Source organism: Synchiropus splendidus, chromosome 3 (assembly GCF_027744825.2).
Source record: "Synchiropus splendidus isolate RoL2022-P1 chromosome 3, RoL_Sspl_1.0, whole genome shotgun sequence".
In the NCBI taxonomy this organism is placed as follows: domain Eukaryota; kingdom Metazoa; phylum Chordata; class Actinopteri; order Syngnathiformes; family Callionymidae; genus Synchiropus; species Synchiropus splendidus.
Genome location: NC_071336.1, coordinates 3,738,629 through 3,762,107, shown reverse-complemented (window position 1 = coordinate 3,762,107; position 23,479 = coordinate 3,738,629). Strand labels below are relative to the sequence as shown.

The following is a 23,479-nucleotide window of genomic DNA, read 5'->3' as shown; positions in this document are numbered from 1 at the left end:
GCCAGGATCACAGGACTGAATGACAACAGACCGGTGGCACTGACGTCTGTGGTCATGAAGTCCTTTGAGCGCCTGGTTCTCTCTCACCTGAAATCTATCACTGCTTCTCACCTGGACTCATTGCAGTTTGCCTACAGAGCCAACAGATCTGTGGACGATGCAGTGAACCAGGCCCTTCATTTCGTTCTGGAGCATCTGGACTGCCCAGGAACCTATGCCAGGATCCTGTTTGTGGACTTCAGCTCTGCCTTTAACACGATTCTTCCAGCTCTGCTTGAAGACAAGCTTCGCCAGCTGGACGTGCCTGACTCCCTCTGCAGATGGATTACAGACTTCCTGACCAGCAGAAGTCAGCGTGTGCGGCTGGGGACGACTGTCTCCGACACTCGGACCCTCAACATCGGGTCTCCTCAGGGCTGTGTTCTCTCTCCATGGCTCTTCCCTCTGTACACTAACTGCTGCACCTCCAGCCACGAGTCCGTGAAGCTGATCAAGTTTGCGGATGACACCACCATCATCGGGCTCATCTCAGATGGAGATGAGTCGGCTTACAGGAGGGAGGTGGAGCGGCTGGTGTCCTGGTGCAGCCACAACAACCTGGAGCTCAACGCCCAGAAGACAGTGGAGATGGTCATAGACTTCAGGAGAGTAACAGTTTCTCTGTCCCCTCTCATATTGGCTGGTTTACCCATTCCTATTGAGGACTCCTTCTGCATCCTGGGAAGCACCATCACTGAGGACCTCAAATGGGAGCCAACCATCAGGTCCCTCATCAGGAAGGCCCAGCAGAGAATGTTCTTTCTGATGCAGCTACGAAAATTACGACTGCCGACGAAGTTGCTGGTGGAGTTCTACACGGCCATCATCCAGTCCATCCTCACCTCCTCTATCACCGTCTGGTACAACAGCGCCACCTCCAGGGACAAGAGCCGACTGCAGCGCATCGTACGTTCTGCTGAGAAGGTGATCGGTTGCAGCCTGCCACCTCTTCAGGACCTGTATGCCTCTAGGACCCAGAGACGTGGAGGTCGGATCAGAGCCGACCCATCTCACCCTGGACATGGACTGTTTGTTCCTCTTCCCTCTGGCAGGAGGCTACGGTCCATCCAGACCAGAACCTCCCGTCACAGGAACAGCTTCTTCCCCTCCTCCATCAGACTGTTAAATTCGTGAACAGCCTTGTTGTTATGTTATTCTATTTATCTATTTTATTTGTTTTTTGTTGCACTTTATTCCAAGGCACTTTCCTAGTCAGTGGGCTCCCCACTGACCATGGCAATAAATTTGATTCTGATTCTGATTCTGATTCTGATTGCTGTCAAAAACTTGTTGTGCCGGGAATGCATATTGAAATTGTAAATATTTCATCCATATATCAAATTTTCCTGACATGGTCGCCATTAAATCTCTACTCATGACCACCTTTGTGAGGTCTGCGCAAAGATTTTCAAACATGTGTAAAGTATTTCCTGTAGTTACCTGCAAAGGTGTCATTTGAATACTTTTATGATGGCTACATGTGTACATATGATGTATCTACATATGATGTATGTTTAGAGGATGTATTGTTGAACATCAATAGATCCTCGTGTATTCCTAACTGTAAAATGCCTCTACATTCGGCTTCTTAACAAGTGGTTCAATCTCTTATTCACAGAGGCTTTCACATCATTAGAGGTAGATAAATTAATAATACAATGTTTTTCCAGTTTTACGGAAGCATATTGCATTCTCTTGAGAAAAAAGTCAATCCTGTTTTTCTGGGTAAAAAGTTCGTGGTTTGTTTTTCCATGTCAATCATTTCAGTTTTTCAGAACTATTGGTTTGTTTTTGGCTGTATGTTTTTCTGTTTCTCACATGATTTGTCTTGTGTGCAGTGTCTATGTAAAAGAGATGGCACCACTATAAGTATGTCAACTTCACGCAGGCGCCTCAGGTCCTTGGGGATGTGCAGAAGGAAAGCCTATTCAGGTTTACAGGACATTGAAAGGGCGGAGAGATGTTGGGGCATGTCTCCGCCCCCACTTGAGTTGCCACGAAACCTGCCAGTGCCAGTGATTGGGCCTGTCCCTGCTGACTTTATGGCAGAACCTCAGCAGCTGAGTTCCTTTACATCATAGAAGAAGCAGAAGTTCATAATGAGGAGCCTGACAGGAGGAGAAAACGACAGAGCAAGAGTCAATATAGCAGTTGCATTTACAGCCTGGCGAGAACTGAGAGCTACACAAGGCTTTTGTCGGATACTGAAGTGGTGATGTATCTACTCAACTTGTAAGTCATTCTTTGTGTACACCGCTGGTCTTGCGTGTGTTATTAAATGTGGGGAATTTATTTTTGAGATGCTTAACTAATTTTATTGTGTTTATCATAGTGTATCAAGTGTAAATATAACCAGCAAAACGGAATGATTCCGCATTGATCAGACAGAAAAAATAGGCAATTCATTGTCATTAACAGTGTTTATGCTCCATCAAGTGTAACATGCTGTATCTCATGTTCTATATATAGATGCTGCAGCTAAGTCCTCTGTTCTGCAGACCGGCTTGGAAATAATAGTTATACGAGTATACTAACGGGCTTCGCTATTGGTTTAACCACTCTGAGGCTCCGCCTCCCGCCTGAGAATTGATTGGCTTAACTCTCCGCCTAGGTAAAACAGGGCCTGCTGGGCAGACCGTTAGAGGTCTCTGCAAGTATTCATAGAACTGATGTTACATTCAGTAACGTATATCTCTATAAACTCTGAACACCCAGTCATACACTTCAAGGTGGCCCTGAAACAGTCTGCAGAACTGAATGGACCGAATCCGTAAGATATGCTTGTGCAAAAGTAGAAGCTGGAAAGTGTAGTAGGTATGTATATGTTTGTAAACTCATGTATCATCAATGTGAATGTCAAGCCACAGGAGGGGTTCTGGAATAGGTAAATCATTTGAGTCTGCCTCTTGTTGCAGTTTGCTGGAGTATCAGGACCTCATCTCACAAGCAGGAGCTCAGTAAATCGACACCTCAACACCTGGAATGACCGACAGATTCAGATACCATGGCCCTCATCCAACATTTTCAATAGAACTCCACATCACTGTAAACTGTTTTGTGGTACGTACAACATGAAAATAGGGAACAAAAGAGACCTCAGAGTGCAATTACAATTTGTGAGCTTACAAATTGCAAAATTCCCATGATATATATATATATATATATATATATATATATATATATATATATATATATATATATATATATATATATATATATATATATATAAAAACTAGATCTTAATCTTACATTTCATGGGAATTTTGCAATTGCTTCCCAATGTACTGATTAAAATTGTATCGTATTCGTATTTGGCATAGTATCTGCGATTTGTTTACATACAATAACTTTGTGACTGAAGAACATAAAACATCTAATTGTTGTCTAGAATTCTAGAGCTAACCACGTGGCACTCCACTCCATCTCAGCATGCTCTGGAAGCCAGGCGGAAGTCAGGCTGCTGCAGTGGTTCAGTGGTTGACTTCCCATAATGCATAGTGCACCGATCCGTTCCCTGGCTGTGCCCGAACGCAAACAGTGTTAGCATGGCACGAATGATTGAGTTGTGTGGAGGTGATTTGCTTGTGGAGTATAGTGGTGTTTTGTGAAAAGTAAAGCTTTATTATTTCTCGACCCTAACCAAGAGATTTTATGGCAGAATTATGTATTCGGATGAAAAGCAATAATGCATGTGGTTGACGATGTGTGGTTGGTCTACTTGTGCTGAAATACAGAATCCCTTGGATTAAATTGTCAAATAGAAGATTACTTTTCTTACCACTAACAAGCGTCTGAGCGTATAATTCTGTCTACGTTTTGTTGAAGACGGTGTTCCACTGACCACATTAGTTTAAACTATAACTGTATACATGGTCAAGGTATTCAGACCTATTACAGTTTCATGGGGACTCGTCCATGATTGACGGCAATTTTTGACGGCAACATTCATGGTTCATCAGTCTTGCGATCATTGAACTTGAGGACCACTTGCAGACATCGGAGGAGAGTGGAAGTAATGTCATGTCTCATCACTGTTGGGAGATTGGTGATTGTAGCCAAGTTGACTAGAGTAGGAGTAAAAGGAACAGAACTGATCACTTCAGGTGATTGAACCTCAAGATAGAAGTAACCAGCAGGGGTCAGCACCAAGAACATAAGCACAGATGGAATAATAAACAGAGTCAGAAACCTGTGAACTTTGGATAGAAAACTAAATCTTACCATCATGGAAAATTTTCGCAAGAAAAAGCAGATTCAAGGACAGAGTTAACAGAAAAAAAGGTGCCAAAGAATCCTTTACTGTAGTTTTTTTCACGGATGAATGTTTGTGTTTTTATTGCCAAAGGAAGAAAGGACCTTCTGTGGCACTCAGTCTTTGAGATGGGTAGTCTCAATCTGTTGGTCCATGTGCTTCTGTATTGGACCAGGACCATATATATATATATATATATATATATATATATATATATCAGCGAATGTACGGAACGTGTCAAAGGTGCAGAGACTCGTATCTCTAACACAGAGGCTAATCTTGAAATTAAGACTCAGAGTCTCAAGAGGAAAAATAAGGAAATGGAAACCAAAGTCATCGATATGGAAACAAGGTCGAGGAGATTAAACATAAGACTGGTGAACTTGCCCGAAATGGCAGAAGGTAATGATGCATGTGCTTTCCTCAAAAATTGGATCCTTCAAACACTGGGGATCCCGTCGAAGATAACCGTGGAAGCAGCTTACCGGATCGGGCAGAGGAGAGATGTCAACTCGCCCCCACGAACTTTAATCATGAAGTTCCTGGACCGCAGAGATACAGAGAAGATGATGAAGGCATTCAGAGCCAAGAATCAGTCTTCGGATCAGGGCAGTGGAAATATTTTGTTCGAGGGAAAGCCGGTCAGATTCTACCCAGATTTGCTGAACGAGATCCGTAAGAAGCAAAAGGAATTCGATGAAGTTCGTCAACAACTCAGGAGCATTCCTGGGATCCGCCAGGGAATGCTATTTCCAGCGAGACTTTTGGTGACATTTAAGGACGCGACTCAGGCTTTTGACAAACCAGATGATGTTGAGGACTTCATTCTATGAATCCAAAAGAAAGAGGGATTTACGTCTGTGGAGTAATGAAAATGAAAGGCACGCTTGTGGACTAATCCAAGCTCGTAACACAGACTTTTGCTTTATTTTATTTTATGCAAAATATGCCCAACAAGATTTTATGAGTCATTATTTCTTATGTCAATTCTTATGTTAATTGGAACGTTTATTTGAGTGTTATTTAATTTTTTTATTTAATATCCACACGTGTATCTCTAAATCTCGTTTTATTTTGTTTAGTACAATCAGTTATTTAAAGGTACTTTTTTGTTGTTGTTGTTGTTGGGCTACATGATTGCTCAAGCACAAAGGTGTTTTATTTGGTTGATCGTTGCTTTCAATGTCTGGGAAACTTTCATTTCCATTTTTGTTCATTTTTATAAAAATGTAAGAGTTCTATTTTCATAGTTCCAGAATGGAGGGAGAGTTTAGCTTAGGTCGGATGGTGTTGCTGGACTACTCCTCGTTGTGGGTGGAATGGGGTGCAAATTGGAGAGGGGGGAAGAAGCCCAATTTGTGGGCTTAAAGGCTTTGTGGGTGGTGTGTTGCTTCTCATTGTTTTGTGTGTGTGCATGTGTGTGTTTATGTGTGGTGTGCGGTCTTCATCAAGACACTGGATGTTGGGGAAATACTTTTTTTCTTAGTCAGCTATCGATAGTGATGTGAAAGTGAAATTTACCTCATGGAACTGCAGGGGTATGAACAAACTAAAAAAGTTTAAACAAGTGATGAACAGGTTGAAGGATTTCCAATCCAAAATTGTATTTTTGCAAGAGACACATTTGGTGGAGGAAGACACTGTAAAAATCAAAAGGAGATGGGCAGGACAGGTGCTGTCTGCCACATTCTCCTCCTGGGCCAGAGAAGTCACAATTCTTATTCACAAATCTGTACCATTAGGGTACAAAATATTGTCAAAGATCCTGCTGGTCGATATATTGTGGTTCAATGTTTTATTATGTCAGGGATGCTTAATTTAATAAATGTCTATGGGCCGAATGAGGATGATCTTATGTTTTATAACAATGTTTCTTTTAGTTGCTAGTCTTCCAGGTAAGTACATCATTGCTAGAGACTATAATTTAACTCTTTGTCCTGAGAAAGACAGATCATCTGGCACAGATAACACACATTCAGACACTCAGATCTAGGATGACAGTGCTACATTTTATCATGGAATTGAATCTAGTATACATCTGGAGGCACCTCGACCCAAGTGTAATAGATTATTCTTGTAATTCCAAAACTCATCAATCATACTCCCGCATAGACTTTATATTAATTTCAGCTTTGCTGATTTCCAACATAGAGGACTGCCATCATGGTAGCATTGTAATATCTGATCATGCTGCTGTATTTTTAACATATACAGTTCCAAAAATATTGAAGTGTCCTCCAAAGTGGTGGTTTCAGACAAATTGGCTTCTTGATCCCAAGTTTGTGGAGTTCATAGATCAACAAATTGATGTTTACTTTGAAATTAACACGTCGCAGACCTCAGCTAGTACAAGATGGGAGGCTTTTAAAGCATTTATCAGGGGCCAAATTATTAGTTTCACTAGCACAAAAACAAAAAGGTCTGGGCTTGAAATGGAAAAGTTGGACAAGAAAATTAAAGTACTGGAGAAAGAAGTATATGAAAATGGACCTAACACTGTACATACACATTCAGAATTACTTGTGTGTAGGTCGCAGTATAACCAAATGTCAGCTGCTAGTATATTGAAGCTCAAATCAAGTAGAGAAGTCAGGGAAGTTATTGGCATATCAAACAACAACAGTCGGACAGGGCCATCAATTAGATTCAAGACACAAGTGGGAATACTATTGTGGACCTGGTGGAAATTAATAAGGCATTTCAGGATTTTTACAAAAAGCTGTATCGTTCTGAGATTTAATTTGATCCAGCTATACAAGAACAATTTCTGGATGGACTCACGTTACCTACTATTTCAGAAGAAGAAAGGGAAACTTTAAATAAAAGCCTGACCACATTAGAAATATCTGAGGCAATCGATGACATGCAAGCGGGTGAAGCACCGGCCAGATGGTCTACCGATAGATATTTACAAAAAATTCAAAGACAAATTGATGACACCCATATTGGATATGATGCTCGAATCCTTCCAGAGTGGTCTTCTCCCCCCGTCTATGAGACGCGCATTAATGACGCTACTACCAAAACCAGGAAAACTATTGGCCTTTTAAATTCTGATATGAAAATTATATGTAAAGTGCTTGTGAGGCATGTAGACAGCCTGCGTCCACGGGTGGTGGGAGAGGACCAAAATGGATTTATAGAGGGAAGACAGGGATTCCATACTGTGAGGAGAGTTATGGATAGGGTTAGGGTCAAGGTTAGCGGTGTTGTCGCTGGATGCCATGAAGGCCTTTGATAGAGTAGAGTGGCCGTATCTGTTAGAGGTCATCAGAAGATTCGGCTGTGGTGATGTGTTTGGCAAATGGGTTAGGCTACTTTATACCAAGCCCACTACTGCAGTACTTACTAACAGTATGGAGTCTGAATATTTTGACATGTGCAGGGGTGTGGCCCAAGGTTCACCGCGCTCTCCGCTATTACTTGTCTTAGCAAGAGAACGGTTCGCCATAGCCATACGGTCGAATCAAAATATCTATGGAATTCAGGGAAAACGAGTAAACCATAAAATATCCTGTTTGCTGATGATGTAATCCTCTTCCTCAAAAACCTTAATACTTCTATACCTACACTTCTAGATCTGATTAATACATTTGGAAAGATATCTGGTTATAAGATAAATCAGTCAAAATCCTCTATTATGTTGCTTAATGATGTTGAGAGAGAAAGGCCTAAAGCTCATGTTGCATGCTTTAATCCAACTAATAAATTTACATATCTAGGTATAGAAATTGTTCCGGAGGTGAATAATATTACTTCAGCAAATTATGATAATTTGTTAGAAGATACAACTATTTCTTTAGATCAGTGGACTTCTTTACCAATTTCTATGATTGGAAGGATAAATATTTTGAAGATAAGTATACTCCCTTGGGACCTGTTCAACAAATTTAAAAAAGTGTTCACAAACTTTATTTGGCAAAATAAGCGACCTTGATTACGCCTGTCAATGTTGTATTTGCCATGTGATGTCCCAATATGAAATGGTATTATTGGGCTGCTCAATTGAGAACTATTAGGTTTTATTTTGAAGGGAAGGCAAACTGGTTGAATTTAGATTCCTGCGCGATAGACTCAGAGTTATCATTAGATATGTACTTGCACTCGGCAGACTTTAAACATTTGAGGAAGAATACCACTCACCCTATTGTGAGGAACATGATCAACATCTGATTTGATGTTCAGAAATTTATGGGTATATCTAAGAGTCTGTCTCGCTTCTGCCTTCTGCAACGTAAATTTCAAACCAGGAACGGCCGATGCAGGTTTTGGATCATGGCCAGTAAGGGGTTTAAAGTCAATCCAGGATGTATATAAAGAGGAAATATTAATGTCATTTGAGGAATTGGCAACTACTTATGGCATTCCAAGGAAGCATTTCTTTAAATATCTTCAGCTGAGAAGTTATATTTTATGTTATGTTATATTTTTCACAAAATAGTGTTTTGACTAAACCTAGTCTTTCCACTGTAGAAAAAGGGATCATTAAAAACAGTCATGGAAAGGGTTTAATGTCTTTTTGGTATGATTTCCTTGTTTTGGGTTCTAAAGAGTCTTCAAGGAATAAACAGGCATGATGTGAAGATATGCGTGAGGACATTTCTGTAGAGGACTGGATGGAAGCTTGTGCAAAAGCCCAAAAGCAAACGGTTAACACTAACTTGAAGTTGCTACAATATAAGTGGTTACTGTGCATGTACATAACTCCAATCAATTTACACAAGTTTAATGATAACATACCGGATATCTGCATTAAATGTGATGAATCAAGATGTACGTTGTTTCATTGTTTGTGGGAGTGCCACAAGATCAAAGAATTCTGGAACGAGGTGATCATCACGCTTAACAGGATTTTGTCAAAAAAATCTATCTCTCCACTCAAAATTTTGTATTTTGGGGTTAAAACCAGCTAGACCAGTATTGACAAAAGAAGAGGTTAAGTTGGCGGACATGTGTATACCACCTGAAACCTCGACCATCCTCGGTTTGTCGTTTGTGCATTTCCCCATTGGTCTCAGTTTAGTTTTATTATACATCACCAGAAATTTGTCTGTGCGCTCCAGTCCTATATACAGGTTCGGTTGAGCTGGTATGACATTGCATGTTGCTCCACAATCAATCTGAAAATTCACCAGTTTTTTGTTTATCTCCATCCTTGCATAAAGGTGTTCCCTTTGGATGGCATGGCTCTGGATTTCATCTCTTTGTTTCCCTTCTTCATTGTCTCCTTTTACTTCCTTGAGAGTCAATATGTCCTCATCAGCGTCCACATCCTCATCTTGTAACCACATGAACTGGCTTCCACTTTCTTCCAGTCTCAGGTCTCACCGCAAAATGATTCTCTCTACCACACTTTCGCTGGGGGATTACGTCCTTCCATTGTGCAGTCAGTGAGTTACGCGCCTTCAGCGCTGGTGAGCAAACGGTTTCACTTTTCTCGCTTTCGTCAGGTCAGTTGCTCATTATGGCGCTGCCACTATGTTTTATTCTGCTTCTATGTTCCTCATTAACACTGCAGACCATACGAGAAGTTTACTATCTGAATCGAGAGGTCTTTATTAAGCTTGACTGCTGTCTCCACTCATGCCACTTCACTTGCGTCACATTCAAAAATATCTCCCCTTTTGACTCCTTTTTTGTTTAGCTTGCTTGCTGAATCTTCATCAATGAGATCAGAATTATAAGAAAAATAAACTAAACAACAAAGGCTGATCACAAATTCAACAGTCTGACGGCCGAGGGTAAGAAGCTGTTCCTGTTACGGGCAATTCTGGTCTATGTCCATGATCAGGGTGAGGTCATGAAGAGGTGGCAGTCTGCAACCGATCACCATCTCAGCAGAACGCACAATGCACTGCAGTCTGCTCTTGTCCCTGGCGGTGGCGCTGCTGTAACAGACAGTTATAGAGGAGGTGGAGATGGACTCGATGATGGCCGTGCAGAACTCCACCAGCAACTTGTGTTTGTCTTTGTTGTCTCAGTGACATTGTTCGTCTTAGTTGTGTCACTAAGAGACAGCATAGTCCTTTGCTGTAAAGTCAAAGAGGGGGCTGGAGAGCAACACAGCAAGTCACCGTTCTGCATGCTAATCTTATTTTTTCAAATTTGTTCTTGCTCTCAGGACACAAAATAGCTGCTGTGTCTACCATGCACAGTTTGAGAAACTCCCCTTTGGAGACGAATAATGAAGAATTAATATTACACTGGATACATGATACAAGTTTAATATAGACCATAACAATGTAGAACGGAACTAACTTTAAATTGTGTTGTGTATCTGTCTAATTTTAAAGTGTTAGAGAGCAAGAATAGAATTGCAGTTTTCAATGAGTTCAACTCTGTTTACATTTGTATTTTTATTTGAAAAGCAAAGTCATCTAAACATTAACTTTCTTTAACAAATGTATGTAAATATGTTCTAGACTATTAATGCAACTTTCCAAAAAAAAGGAACATTTTAATCACAAAGGATATTCGCTATTATTTGGTATTCGGCTCAGCATCTAAAAGTTTATTCAGCTTCGGCCACAAATCTTCAATTCGGTGCATCGCTAGTGTACATCCAACCACAAGCACACTTATCAGCTGCAGATGTCATATTGTACCCAGACAGTTTTAGGTCATGAGAGCAGCTACCTGATCCAAGTTCTCAGATCATACAGCTTTGCTGTCCCTACTCCAGGGTTCTGAGGCCATGGATGGCCAGTGGCGATGTTTCTACTCGACTGGTAAGTCAATTTTGTGTTCACTGCTGTCTCTGCCAAATCATTAAACAAATGTCTATATACTTGTTGTTTGTATATAAGTGTAGTATATACATGTTTGCATCGAAACAAATGAACTGCGGTGCTAAAACAGGATAGATATACTTTATGCAACGTGAAAATAGTTTTTCAATGAATTGCCATGAATGATTGCCAGCAAAAATGACTTGCTCATGTTCTAACACGATTATGCATGTCTGCTGTTTGTTGTACTGCACTGTTGAAGCGTACAGTGAACATATAGGTGGCCAAACCCATTAGCCACGATGCCAATAACACGCTAGTCATGTCAGTCAATATATTTAGGCGAAAGACAGTATTTGTATCGTACTTTAAGACATTCTTTGCGTTTACTGCGGGTCTTGGGTGTGTTATCAATTGTGAGGATCTTATTTTTGAGATTATAACAAACGTGCAAGTGTCCATCACTCGTTTTATTGCGTGCATCACAGTATAGTAGATATAACCAGCAAAACGGATTAGCTCTGAGATTAGCTCGGACGAGCCTGGGGACCCTGATGATGGCTGCATTTTACAGATTTATTTCTCATAACTAAAAGATAGCACTCTGTTGTCACCTAATCAGTAAGTGTTCAAATGTTCCCCTTTGCTTCATTCTGAAATGTGCAGTTGAAGTAAAGTTTTATGATCTGGGTCCATCTGTCTTACAGCTGCCTCCGCCTCTAGCTGGATCCTGCCTCTCCTCGCTGGCTGCATGACGGAGTTCCATCTTTGATGTTGAATGATAGATGCTTCTCGAGTAGCCTAAGTTGCATAAGCTGGACAGTGTTGTGTATATTGCCATCTGTGATTACATTTTTCGCTGTTTCGCCATAAACAAACGTGGGATGGGGTGTGGGACCGGAGCCCCATCTTTATAACAGCTTGCAATTACACTCATTTACCTGTGTCGCCGCCAAAAGCAAATGTTCTCAACTCACACACAGCAGCTTTAATGTCCAGAAAACATAAACACATTAGGACGGTACACCATTGATGCGTTATCCAGGTAACATGGTCTTAACCCTGTAAACTGTCATGGCAGTGTCTTGGTGTCAGTGGAGTCAACTGCAACAGTCATCTGGCATGGAAGCCAAAGTGGTTAAGTCGATTGCGCATGGTTTGACTGGAAACCCTAGTACTCCTCACAGATTTTTTTCTGCATCACATATTACTGGACCTCACCACAGCAGTAAGTCACTTTCAAATGTTTTCATGTAAAAATGTGTGAAGAGTGTACATACAGATGCCAGTTTTCCTGATCCAATTTCAAAATTATTACTGTACTTAACACACAAAAAAAATCTTAAAACTCAAATACACAATATCTACAACATGTAGCTTTGTACTGTATATCGTAATGAACGTTGAAAGTATACTGATATAAGTCATTATGCTCTGATCTGTATCTTTTCTACCCTTGATGCATCAAAGAATGAAAAAAAAAACTTTTAAAAAAATGTAAAATTCAACTGTAAGGCAAACTCTACAAAAATATATAACCACGGGAGCATCATTTTCATTTACAAAGCATCACTGTATGAATCATGGAACATTTTATTTTAGAATGTTTACAAAGTCACAGTATAGTGTAAATGAAAAGACAGAAGAAGACAATGCTATGGTTGAGTTTTTCCTCAGTTGGTCATTTTATTATAAAAAAATGTCTACTGTCTTAGTGAACCAGACAAAAGAACATTCAGTAAGAAAAAAATATAATAGTATGAACACAGTATAAATGAAGGGAAGGAGGATTTCATGGCGAACACATAAGAAGATAGGGGAGGGACCAATGGCACACACATACACGTACATTACCGGGGGGGAAATCACTGGCAATCCATGTGTGTGGTATGACAGGCAGTTATTTGACCAAGAATGGCCTATTCCAATCAAACTCAAAGGTAACAATGCTTGAGTTCCAGTTTCATTCCGAAGTAAGAACATATTATGCATCCCCAATGTCTGGTATGCACTGTTAATGACCACACGTTGAAATGACATTGTGCCACAACAGTGACATAACTGCCATTCAAAGGAGCAGTAGTGTATCGTCACCTCCAACCTCCACTAAATTGGGATTCACTTGGAATTCTGTTTTCCTACCCGAAGCAAAATAAAAAACATTGTTAAAACACCATAGCCTAACGGCATTGATCTGTGTGTTGGGTCTCTAATGACATGAACTTGAAAATCTTAGAGTACTTAATCAGTCGCTTCTGAAAAGACACTCATTTGGCTACCCACAGCAGGGAAACAAGCTCACCCAGCAGAGAAGCTGTCTCCAGTGAAGCCAATTAGAAGTGTCAATCCATTTTTTGAAATTTAGTTAAAAACTGTTAGAGCTGCACACCTACATCCGCGCGCACACACATGCACGCACGCACACACACACACACAACCTTTTTCTCTCTGTAGCCTGTGCGCTCTACTCATCGTCATCCTCCTCCTCTTCCTCCTCTCCCTCTTCTTCCTCCTCCTCGTCTTCCTCCTCTCCACCCTGAGTCGATGAGCTGGGGTTCCTCGCATAAGTGCCACCACCGCGATATGCAACCATGTCCTGCATCATATGAAGCACATCAATGATAAAATATGATTAAGTGGGACAGATACTAAAAAATGGCTCTGTTGTCACAAATTGGAATGCAATTCATATTGTTGGAGGGATGCACCGCTACCACTGTTTTTGCTGTATATATATATATATATATATATATATATATATATATATATATATACATACACACATATATATATATACATACACACACATGAAATGAAACTATGGAGGTCAAAACAGGCATAATATGGGACCTTTAAAAGCCCAGCCGCAAATATGAAGCCAGGTGGGGTTACTACCACATGATATGATAGTGAACTCCAGTAATTTCAATGTGAGTAATATTTGTGGGCATGTTTCTGTCAAGGTTGGCGGTATATAGAGATTGAAAACAGCCCCCATAGCAAAGGAGGTTGTACTTTCATTCATGAGCATAAAAAAGACAGGGAAAGAAAATCTGACCGACTCATTTTCTGAAAAGGGAAAAAAAAAGAAGGTATTCACCCACTGAGGTAGCGGGACTGTTGGGACATGGGGTGTTGTGCCCAAGTTGCTGCAGTGTTTGATGACGCGTGTGTCAGTGCGCACAGAGAGCAAGCTACATGTGCTACCTATGGTGTCAGTTAAAGTCAGATGAGATAAACATCTCCTTAAGTTCTGTAATACAATAAAGTGAGGCCTGGTGACCTGATAATTTACAAATGAAAGGAGTGAATTTACTTCCATCCCAAACTTTGGGACACACTGAAGATTTTTCTCTTTTACAATACTTAATCTCTAACCATTTTCAGGCTACAGACCTTTGAAATTGTGATGTCAAAGTGCAATATTTAATTGGGAAAAATGTTATATATATTAATGCTGTTATTACGATAATATACTTCCTTGTGTGGACACTGAAATTATTCCAAAAAAAATCTAAATAGAATTTATGTCCAGCTCTCTTTTCTTTCTGTAGTCTGGTGAATTTCACTCAGAAATGGCCATAATGTTGGGAACTGTCCCTAATTATGGCTAGTAGATCAACAAAACAAAAAACTAAGTACGGCTGCAAGAGATAACGAAAAAATATCATCGCAATATTGGGACATGCAATGTGCAGCCATATTCCATAGCTTGACAACTGTTTGGTTGCAATCATATTGTCAGTGCCATCACTCTCAACAATAATCTCAGTCACTATCATTTACCATGATGCTTGGCAGCATTTGCAGATATCCTGACGCATTTTTGGGCCGGCACACGATTGCACATGCATTTTATGAAGAAGTGAAAAATGTAAAGATATGCATTGTTTAATGCAACCTCCTGTTTTGAAAGAGTTATGTGATGAGAGGTCGAAGTACCATATTTTCATGACTATCAGGCGCACCAAACGTCTTTGCCAAAACGGACGGTGCACCTTATCATGCGGTGCGCCTTACGAGTGTACTGAGTGCTCCGCTTGACTGACTTGAGAGCGGTTCCAGCCGACATGCTGGTTACATAGTGTAAATGCGGATGTGTTAGAGGGCAGCATGAGAACGTGAAAGGGTGAAGTGTGGGCGTGTAAAAGATGCTAAAGCCACGCCCCCAGTAGGGGCAGTGGATGGTTGATCAGAGGACAGCTGCGAGAAGCATCTTTACAATCTCCATTCGACTGAGAGCAATGACGCTCACAGAAGAAATGAAAATTGAACATTTTCAAGGTCCGTCGTGGTGCTTTCGTTTTATGAAACGGCGGCATCTCCCTGTTATGTGACTCCATGCGTGCCCATCTCATCACCGCTGTGAAAAGCCAAGTCCGTCAGATGAATGAGGACAAAGGAGCTCCAACCGCTGAACATCGGTGTAAACAGGGCGTTCAAGGTGAAGTTGCGAACAGCGTGGGAGCAATGGATGACCGATGGCGAACACAGTTATACTAAGTCTGGGAGGCAGCGTTGGGTGAGTTACGCCACGCAATGAGACTGACTCGGATTATGAGGAGAGGGAACCCGGCGTGTTCGATGGAGTAGTAGCTCAGCTGTTCATCTCGGATACAGAAGATGAGGACTTTGACGGATTTGTGTTATTGGTATTGTTAAATATGTCAATAAAGTACAACTGAACTCAGTTTTGCTCCAGGTGCCTCCAGCTATCATACCGATAAGTTGCCATGCCCGCGCCTTAGAATCCGGCGCACCTTATGTACCGTATTTTCACGACCATATGGCGCACCGTATTATAAGGCGCGGGCTTGGTAAAACCGGTACGACAGTGTAAACTATGCATCCTGGTGTGTGTTTTTACAAAGGCAGCGGGAGCGAAGCTGAGTTCCGATATACTTTATTGACATATTTAACAATGCACTCATGTCGTTTTTTGCTTGGTCATCACCCACAAATCCGTCAAAGTCCTCATCTTCTGTATCCGACATGAAAAGCTGAGCTAGTACTCCATCGAACACGGTGGGTTCCCTCTCTTCATTATCTGAGCCAGTCTCATTGCCGTGCGGCTCCTCAGAAATGAAGCCGGCTTTTGCGAGGGCTCGAACAACAGTGCGAGCAGAAACCTTTGCCCAAGCATCCACAATCCATTCACAAATCGTGGCATAACTTGCCCGGCGCTGCCTCCCAGTCTTCGTATAACTGCGTTCGCCATTGGTCATCCATCGCTCCCGCGCCGTTCGCAACTTCACCTTGAACGCCCTGTTTACACCGATGTCCAGCGGTTGGAGCTCCTTCCTCAAGCCTCCTTGGAATGACGGCAAGCTCCGCGTCCATCTGACGGACTTGGCTTTTCACAGCGGTGGTGAGATGGGGGCGCATGGAGTCACATAACAACAGGGACGATGACGTGTGGAAAAACCCGCCCGGTCATACACCTCACTCAGCCACTCTTTCATTTTCTCCTCGTCCATCCAGCCCTTCTCCTTAGGCAGCGTATTCCTCTTAAAAATCACCACCAGTGGAAGTTTCTGTCCGTTGGCATGGCAGCCAAGCACAACTGTAAAAGCTGGCTTTTCGTGCCCCGTTGTGCGTACAGCTACAGTGCTGGTCCCCTTCTTTTCGACAGTGTGACTCACTAGGATGTCAAAAGTGAGCGACACCTAGTCCATGTTGGTGATGTGGTTGGGCTGGATGCGCTTGTCGACTATCTTTTCCCGGCAGTAGGAACGGAAGATGGCCAGCTTTTCCTCGCAATCCACTGGAAGTTGCTGCGCCACCATAGTCCTCGTATGGAGAGATGCCGCCGTTTCATAAAACGAAAGCACCACGATGGACCTCCTTGAAAATGTTACATTTTCATTTCTTCTGCGAGCGTCATTGCCCTCAGTTGAATGGAGACGCTTCTCGCAGCTGTCCTCTGCTCAACAATCCACTGCTCGAGTCGGTCATCCAGCTCGGGCCATCTCGCCTTGTTTCCACGGAAACTCAGCCTCATTTTCTTGACTTGGCTTAGCTCGGTTTCCTGCTTCCTCCACTTGCGAACCATGGATTCATTGATGCCGAATACTCTCGCAGCGGCTCGATTCCCGTGTTGCTCCGCGTAGCTGATAGCTTGCAGTTTAAACTGTGCTACGTATGCGTGTCTCTTCCAGGTGCCATTCTCAGTCCTTAGTTGAAGCGATATTGTTTTGCATGATGCCGATACGGGCACCTATGTACCTGTTGGGTATCTACTGGGGGTGTGGCTTTAGTGTCTTCTTACACGCCCACACTTTACCTTTTCATGTTCTCATGCTGCCCTCTAAAACGAGCACGCACAGATAAGGCGCACCGTCTGTTTTGGCGAAGATTTGAGACTTTTAAATAGTCGTGAAAATACGGCATGTGTTAAAATACCTAAATAATACCCGTAACTGAGACTGCACCTTATAATAGGGTGCGCCTTATGGTTGTGAAAATACGGTACTCTTTTGTTTTATTTATCAGACACAAACAGCCTAGGTGTAATCAGATTTTATTTTTTTGATATTTTCAGTATTTTTCTGCTTATCTGAAGCAGTGCAACACACACTCCACTCCCGGTGGTAATTGACGAGGGATGGGACCGGGCTAAGATAAATTTTTTACTCATCCAACCAGCGGAGATGAACGATCTATGAGCTGAATGTGCTCTACGAGCTCACTGAAAACTGTGGAATGAATTTCCTGTAAATTGGTCAGAGGCATGAAACATGCCCCAGTTTTGGACATTCCAGTTCAGTTTGTAGCCATTTAGCATGCAAGCATTTTTAGCAGAAAGAATCTCGACCCAGATTGAGCCTTACAAACATGTCCACTGCGTGGAGACAGGAAATAAACCTGTGAAAAGCAATATGAAGCCTGGAAAATTTCACAATAAAAGACTGTGTGACAATGTTATTTGAATTTTACTGTGAGAGCCGCATTCAAGTCTGTGACAAATTGTGAAGCATTATTGTATGGTGAGCTAACTATTAATTGAGCTCTGGTTTACTGAGCTGTACTTTCTCTTAAAATGCACCAAGTGTCTCGTGACCTGGCCATCCTCGCGTGACTAAATGGAGAACTACTGCTGCGATACACTATGCTTCAGCTTCTGGTGGGAATTGAAAACTACGGTGCGGTTCCAGGACACTCCTGGTGGAAATTTGGGGTTATAAATTATAAATTGGGACAACAATTCTCTTAATTCCAGAGAAAATACCTACCCGGTCATATTTCTCTCTGAGCTTCTGTGCCTTCTCTTCATATGGCTGCTTCTCTGACTGGGACAATTTGCTCCACATCTCTCCCAGCTTTTTGGCACAGTCTCCTATAGAAAGACCAGGGAACTGCTGCTTCACACTGGGACGGTATTCACTGCAGAAAACAAAGAATGCAGACCTGCACAGACGCAAAGCCAGGGATCAATATCAGCTGGTAGCACACATGTTCATGTTCGGGAAGGTTCAGGTGTGTGCAGCAGGGAAAACAAACACTTACGGGGGTCTTTTGGGTGCATTCGGATCTTTCCTTTTGCGGCCCCTCTTTCCAAATCCCTTGGGGGGTACGTAGTCCCGCATCTCCCTGTTATAGCGAACCTTGTCTGCTTTTGCCATATCCTCGAAACACTTCTTATCACTGGGGGATAGAGCCTTAAAGAAATAAGCAAATGTTTACCCACTGATTTGAAGCGTGGCTTGTGTGATGGACATTCAGCTGCAGACAAGAATGAATTAGTAGTGGTGACAAAACTTCATCATACGAACTTCCGTCAACACAGTAGATGAATATTGAGCCAAAGACAAATGAAGCAAACTATGCCCCTCAAAGAGTTAATCATTTGGAATTGTGTGCATTGAACTGAACTAGTGAAATGAGCAATGATGGATTACAACTAGACACTAGGGGTGTGATCACACTGGGGCCATTGTGCCATGCTTTAGCTTGAAGCCCAGATGCTACAGTCAGTGTGACTGCAAGTGCGCGCTACCTCAGAGAGGCACACTTCCTCAGAGCGCCACGCTAGGATGAGAGGTACTGTGCTGTCTTCATCAATGATCGCAGAGTCGCCATGGCAGTTGCGCACCCAATGCAGGAGACATGATCAGCGCATTTATATTGAGCAACCCGTTCGCAACAACAGCGATGAAAGGTTCACGGTGGTCGGATGAGGAGATAAGGAGTTTACTGGAGACCTGAGCAGAAAACGGCATCCAGTACCAGCTGGACAAGACTCACAAGAATGCATAAGTTTCATTTCTCTGTTAGTAGCAAACACGATTCTTCATCATCCTGTAGTCATGATGGATCTCTGCCACAGCTTTAAGAAAATGTGGTGTTACACGTTTTACAGCCAAAACATAAACTTGAGAAAGTGTTTAAGTTTATTTTACAAGAAAGTAGTTAAAAAACAGCACATTCTATGGACATTTATCTACTTTTACCAATTGAAGAAAGCGACAGACATTACTGATGGTCGAACGCACAGTAGAAAAACAATCACTAACCAGATTTTTAGCAAATACAGAGTCAGATGTGTAAATGATCAAGTAATAGCCCGGTCAGCTTCTTACTTAAACGTAAGAACAATCAGATGTAGGCCTGCACTATTTGGGAGAAAATAAGCATCACAATTTTTTGACATGACGATTCTCAGCCACGATTTTTCTCCTCATGAAATATGAAGTTTATTGCACACATAAACCATGACAGAACAAAGTTGCAGCATCAAACAGAGGACGTTTGAGGTGCTGATAAAGATTTATGGTGTTACCTAGCTGTGCATAACATTTTTAATGAACACAAACCTGTCTATCAATAAAATCAGCTGTTTAGCAGCCAATTAAAAGCAGAAACACGAAAATGACCAAGCATCCAAACACATCGAGTCCAGCTATGTGCACCGTGGTTCAATGATTTCTGTTCTGTTATCAAATCTATCCAACCAATACCATATCATTGCGTTCGCTCTCCATAGCACTACAAAAGTTATGCAGACACAACAAAAAGTCACTCAATGATGATACCGCACATCAGGTGCAATGATGGCGTTCAATATGACAATGTAGGTGTCCGAGGGATCTGTGCCAGTTCATAATAGTGTGAGCCTGAGGAGGCTGTGTGAAGGAGGAGGAGCAATTGAGCTGCTGACAGTAGGCACAGATGAAATGGCCCAAGTGTCATCACACCCTAAAACGAGGTTAAAATGTGAATAAGAAACAGGCCTGCGTGGGGAATAGAAACACATTCTTCTACCTGAGGCGTTGAAAGCAACGCGCCAATTAGATATACTAATCAGAGTTAGTTAAAATTAACATTTAAATACTTGGTCAGCTGTTTTCTTGCATATTACCTTCCATCTCTCTGAACATTTCTTGGAGAACTCAGAAAAGTTGACCGACTGTTCTGGGTTCTTCTTTCGGTGTTCCTCTCGACATGTCTGAACAAAGAAGGCGTACGCCGATGTTTTCCCCTTCGGCTTGTTGACGTCTTTGCGCATCATACCGGCGGCTTGATGGATCCAACATACAAGGAGAAAATCAGGACATACTTACTTTAACAACATGCAAATTCAAGCGTTACAAGTAGATGTGAGGAAAATGCATTGTTCAGTCATTAGGATCCTGTGACAATACGAGTTCGCAAAAAGCAAAGCACAGACAGAATTCGTCAGATTAAATGCATATTATAAATGTATGGAAAACTCTATCTGCAAAAATGTACAGTAGCCCAACCTCATTGGTGTCCATTTTTTTACCAACCATCTAGTCCAGACGTGCCCCAAAGTAACTGTTCCATGGGCGTAGGTTTATGTTTCAACTGATCAAGCACACACAGTTAAGGCAATCAGGTATCAGTTGAAACAAGCAACACCATACTGACAATCAACCTGATTGGTGAAGCTGTGTGTGCTGGTTGCATTGGAACAAAAAACCTGCACCCACTGCAGCCCTTGAGGACCAGTTTTGGCACCCCTAAACCCTCTATATCCCTCCACAGTAAACAGGCAATGCTTCTATTATTGTGGCAGACAGAGTGCACAAAGGCATGAATTCAAATCAGTGCCAGAGGAAGATGAGCACTGCACCAACATACAAGTGTAAGGTAACATTTCAAAATAAAAATGTAAAGGTCTCAAGGAAATGTTGTAAGAGAAACATAACAGTGGACCATTGCTTCATGTTTCCCAGCCCAAGTCCCACAATGCACACTTTGATTTGATAATTTCCTCGTTGTGCATGGTGTCAAGTATAAAGCGTGACCAGTTCCATTGTGGCGGTTTGAAAATTAACCGGGTCTACATTGCTTTCCATCGAGTGACTCCCTGCCCCAGTGATCCATTGTGTTCAATACAAACTTAGAGCCCAGTGTAGAACCCATTTTGGGTGTGATGCCCCTCAACACTTTAATTAGTTTGTTAATTATATTTGCATATGCATCTGCGCTTTGCTTCTTCTTTTCTTTTCTTCTTTGCTTGTCTGATTTTTATTGAAACAAATGCTAATTATAGTGCATTATATGAATACTGCACAGTGATTAAATGTTTTTCTTTCATGGTTCAATGGTTGAAACATGGTTATTTATATTAATATATGCATAATTTCCTACCATTTCATAATATGTAGGCCTCGCTTACAGGGAAGATGTTTTAATACGTCAATTGTATCACGTTGTTAGTCACACCACAGCTTCTGTTTTGTGACAAATGCAGACACCTTCACCCAAAATAAATCATTACTTATTTAATAAATTGCATGCTGAATCGCAATGTTGTCAAAGTAAATCGCAATTCAATTTTTTCCCAAAAGAGTCCTAGTTGTATGTTTGGCGTCAACAAGCGCAAACCGCAGAAATAGCACAAGAAGCGCCTCTTCTGACCTATACCGCCATCTTCGGACAGATGATAGTATCACTGCATTACGGCTCCACTACAGGAACAATGGAGTTTTGTTATTAACACACTGTTTAGATTCGCTTTCTAGCCAAATCTTGAAATTTTGCAAGTCGTCTTCGGTCGAAAGAACGTAACGGACACATTTCGAGACGCTACAGCCACTGTAGTATGGTTTTATATCAAGATACAAAAACAAACGGGATGTGGGGTCATATTTTTTCCCCAAAACATTAAGCTCATTGTCATTGCCATGATATTAAATTAATGTTAAACGCCACACTGTAAACTAATGATTCGGGAAAAGGTCATTGGCATGCAGCAACCACAGCTTTTTTAACAAAACGGCAACGAAATTGCGTTGAACCTATGCATATACCCAAACAACTGGCGAACCTTTGACATATTCTATAACGAACACACACACTACACCCATCAAAAACACGTAATATGGCTGACTGTGAATAACAAAGAGAACAGATGGATTCCATTTTTTTTCCAAACACAGACTGGCGATGCAGGCTTGCCCGTCTACACATGTGGCGACAGACAAGCAGGAATGCTAGTGTTAGAGGGCAGCTTCGCCAGAGAATGTTAAAAAGAGGACTAACTCGTGTGGATGCTGTATCATCCTAACGAAGGGACTGGTCCGCCAGAACAATGGAACACCATTTGTTTCCCGCCCTCTGCAGCGTTACACTCCCCACCCCCATCCGCTTCTAGCAGGTTGACAGGCAAGGCAACGTCAAAAAAAAAAAAAAAAACACACATATTTGAGCGGACACAAAAGAAGGCTTCACTGTGTATGACGGTAGGATTTACCACGTTGCTCATCCAACCACAGCGCCTGCAACGAAAACAGCACCGAGACAAAGAACGCGCACAAGGGAGCCGACTATATCATAACGGGGTCGCTATTTGCAGGATAGGGCTGGGCCAATTCCCTGCATTTAACATAGTAATTCTGCTCAGACAGCACATTTCCACCACCACGTCGTCCTCCAGGACGCACGCCACCACTGAATTCCGATCGATTGTCCGCGGTGTCACACAAAATGCCCTATGGTGGCCATTTTATTTCTTCAGGCCAAGATGAGTCAATTTCAACACAAAATTAAACAGGAGGTACACGGAACCAATGGTAGCGCCGTCTCAAAAACAAAGACTGAGCAACCAGAGGCGCCGCATGACATATCTGTGTACTCACTTGTCAGAGGGCTGAAGCAGACTTTGGAACAAGGTTCGGGTATTTTAAAGATTCACGGATTGTTGTTTAACGATGCAGGCAACGACTGCAGCCGTTGATTCACTTTCAAACTAGGTCGAGCTCGAACCGGGAACCGCCCCCCCGCAACGCCCCCTTAGAGTTTTGCTATTCAGAGGGCGGTAACAGAGGAGGGACTGTCGAGTGGCGTTTCAGATGACTGAAACCTGATAAGCCAACGATACTGTCCGTCAACGCTTTCCACTAGATGCCCAACGTCGAAAGTGAGATTAAAATGACAAAACATCATAAACCACTGAAGACCAACCGACGTGATAGGTCACTCATACACTGGGATG

At 42.0% G+C, this 23,479-nt stretch overlaps 3 protein-coding genes across 3 annotated transcripts in view; 2 read left to right on the top strand and 1 right to left on the bottom strand.

Moving 5' to 3' along the window:
- The window catches only part of sepsecs (Sep (O-phosphoserine) tRNA:Sec (selenocysteine) tRNA synthase), a 219,394-nt gene that overhangs the window by 35,895 nt on the left and 160,020 nt on the right, over positions 1-23,479 (top strand). The window lies entirely within an intron of this gene.
- The window catches only part of LOC128756156 (retinal guanylyl cyclase 2-like), a 46,889-nt gene continuing 33,814 nt past the window's right edge, over positions 10,405-23,479 (top strand). Inside the window, exon 1 of the mRNA XM_053860428.1 lies at positions 10,405-11,019. The gene's annotated coding sequence lies outside the window, so the exon portion shown is untranslated. The remainder of the gene's footprint in view (positions 11,020-23,479) is intronic.
- LOC128756166 (high mobility group protein B3-like) lies at positions 12,681-23,284 on the bottom strand. The gene is made up of 5 exons (XM_053860451.1): positions 23,124-23,284; positions 20,378-20,535; positions 18,526-18,677; positions 18,252-18,426; positions 12,681-13,615 (listed from the first exon to the last, which is right to left on the bottom strand). Exons 2-5 carry the CDS (start codon positions 20,525-20,527, stop codon positions 13,484-13,486), a joined length of 609 nt encoding a protein of 202 aa, XP_053716426.1. The 5' UTR covers positions 20,528-20,535; positions 23,124-23,284; the 3' UTR covers positions 12,681-13,483.

What these genes read in the sequence shown, in the direction of transcription:
- LOC128756166 (XM_053860451.1), bottom strand. Translation starts at nt 20,527, where the DNA reads ATGATGCGCAAAGACGTCAACAAGCCGAAGGGGAAAACATCGGCGTAC. An exon ending in AATGTTCAGAGAGATGGAAG is followed by an intron (nt 18,678 to 20,377) that starts GTAATATGCAAG and finishes TATTTCTTTAAG; the next exon opens with GCTCTATCCCCCAGTGATAA. An exon ending in TCAGAGAGAAATATGACCGG is followed by an intron (nt 13,616 to 18,251) that starts GTAGGTATTTTC and finishes CATATGATGCAG; the next exon opens with GACATGGTTGCATATCGCGG.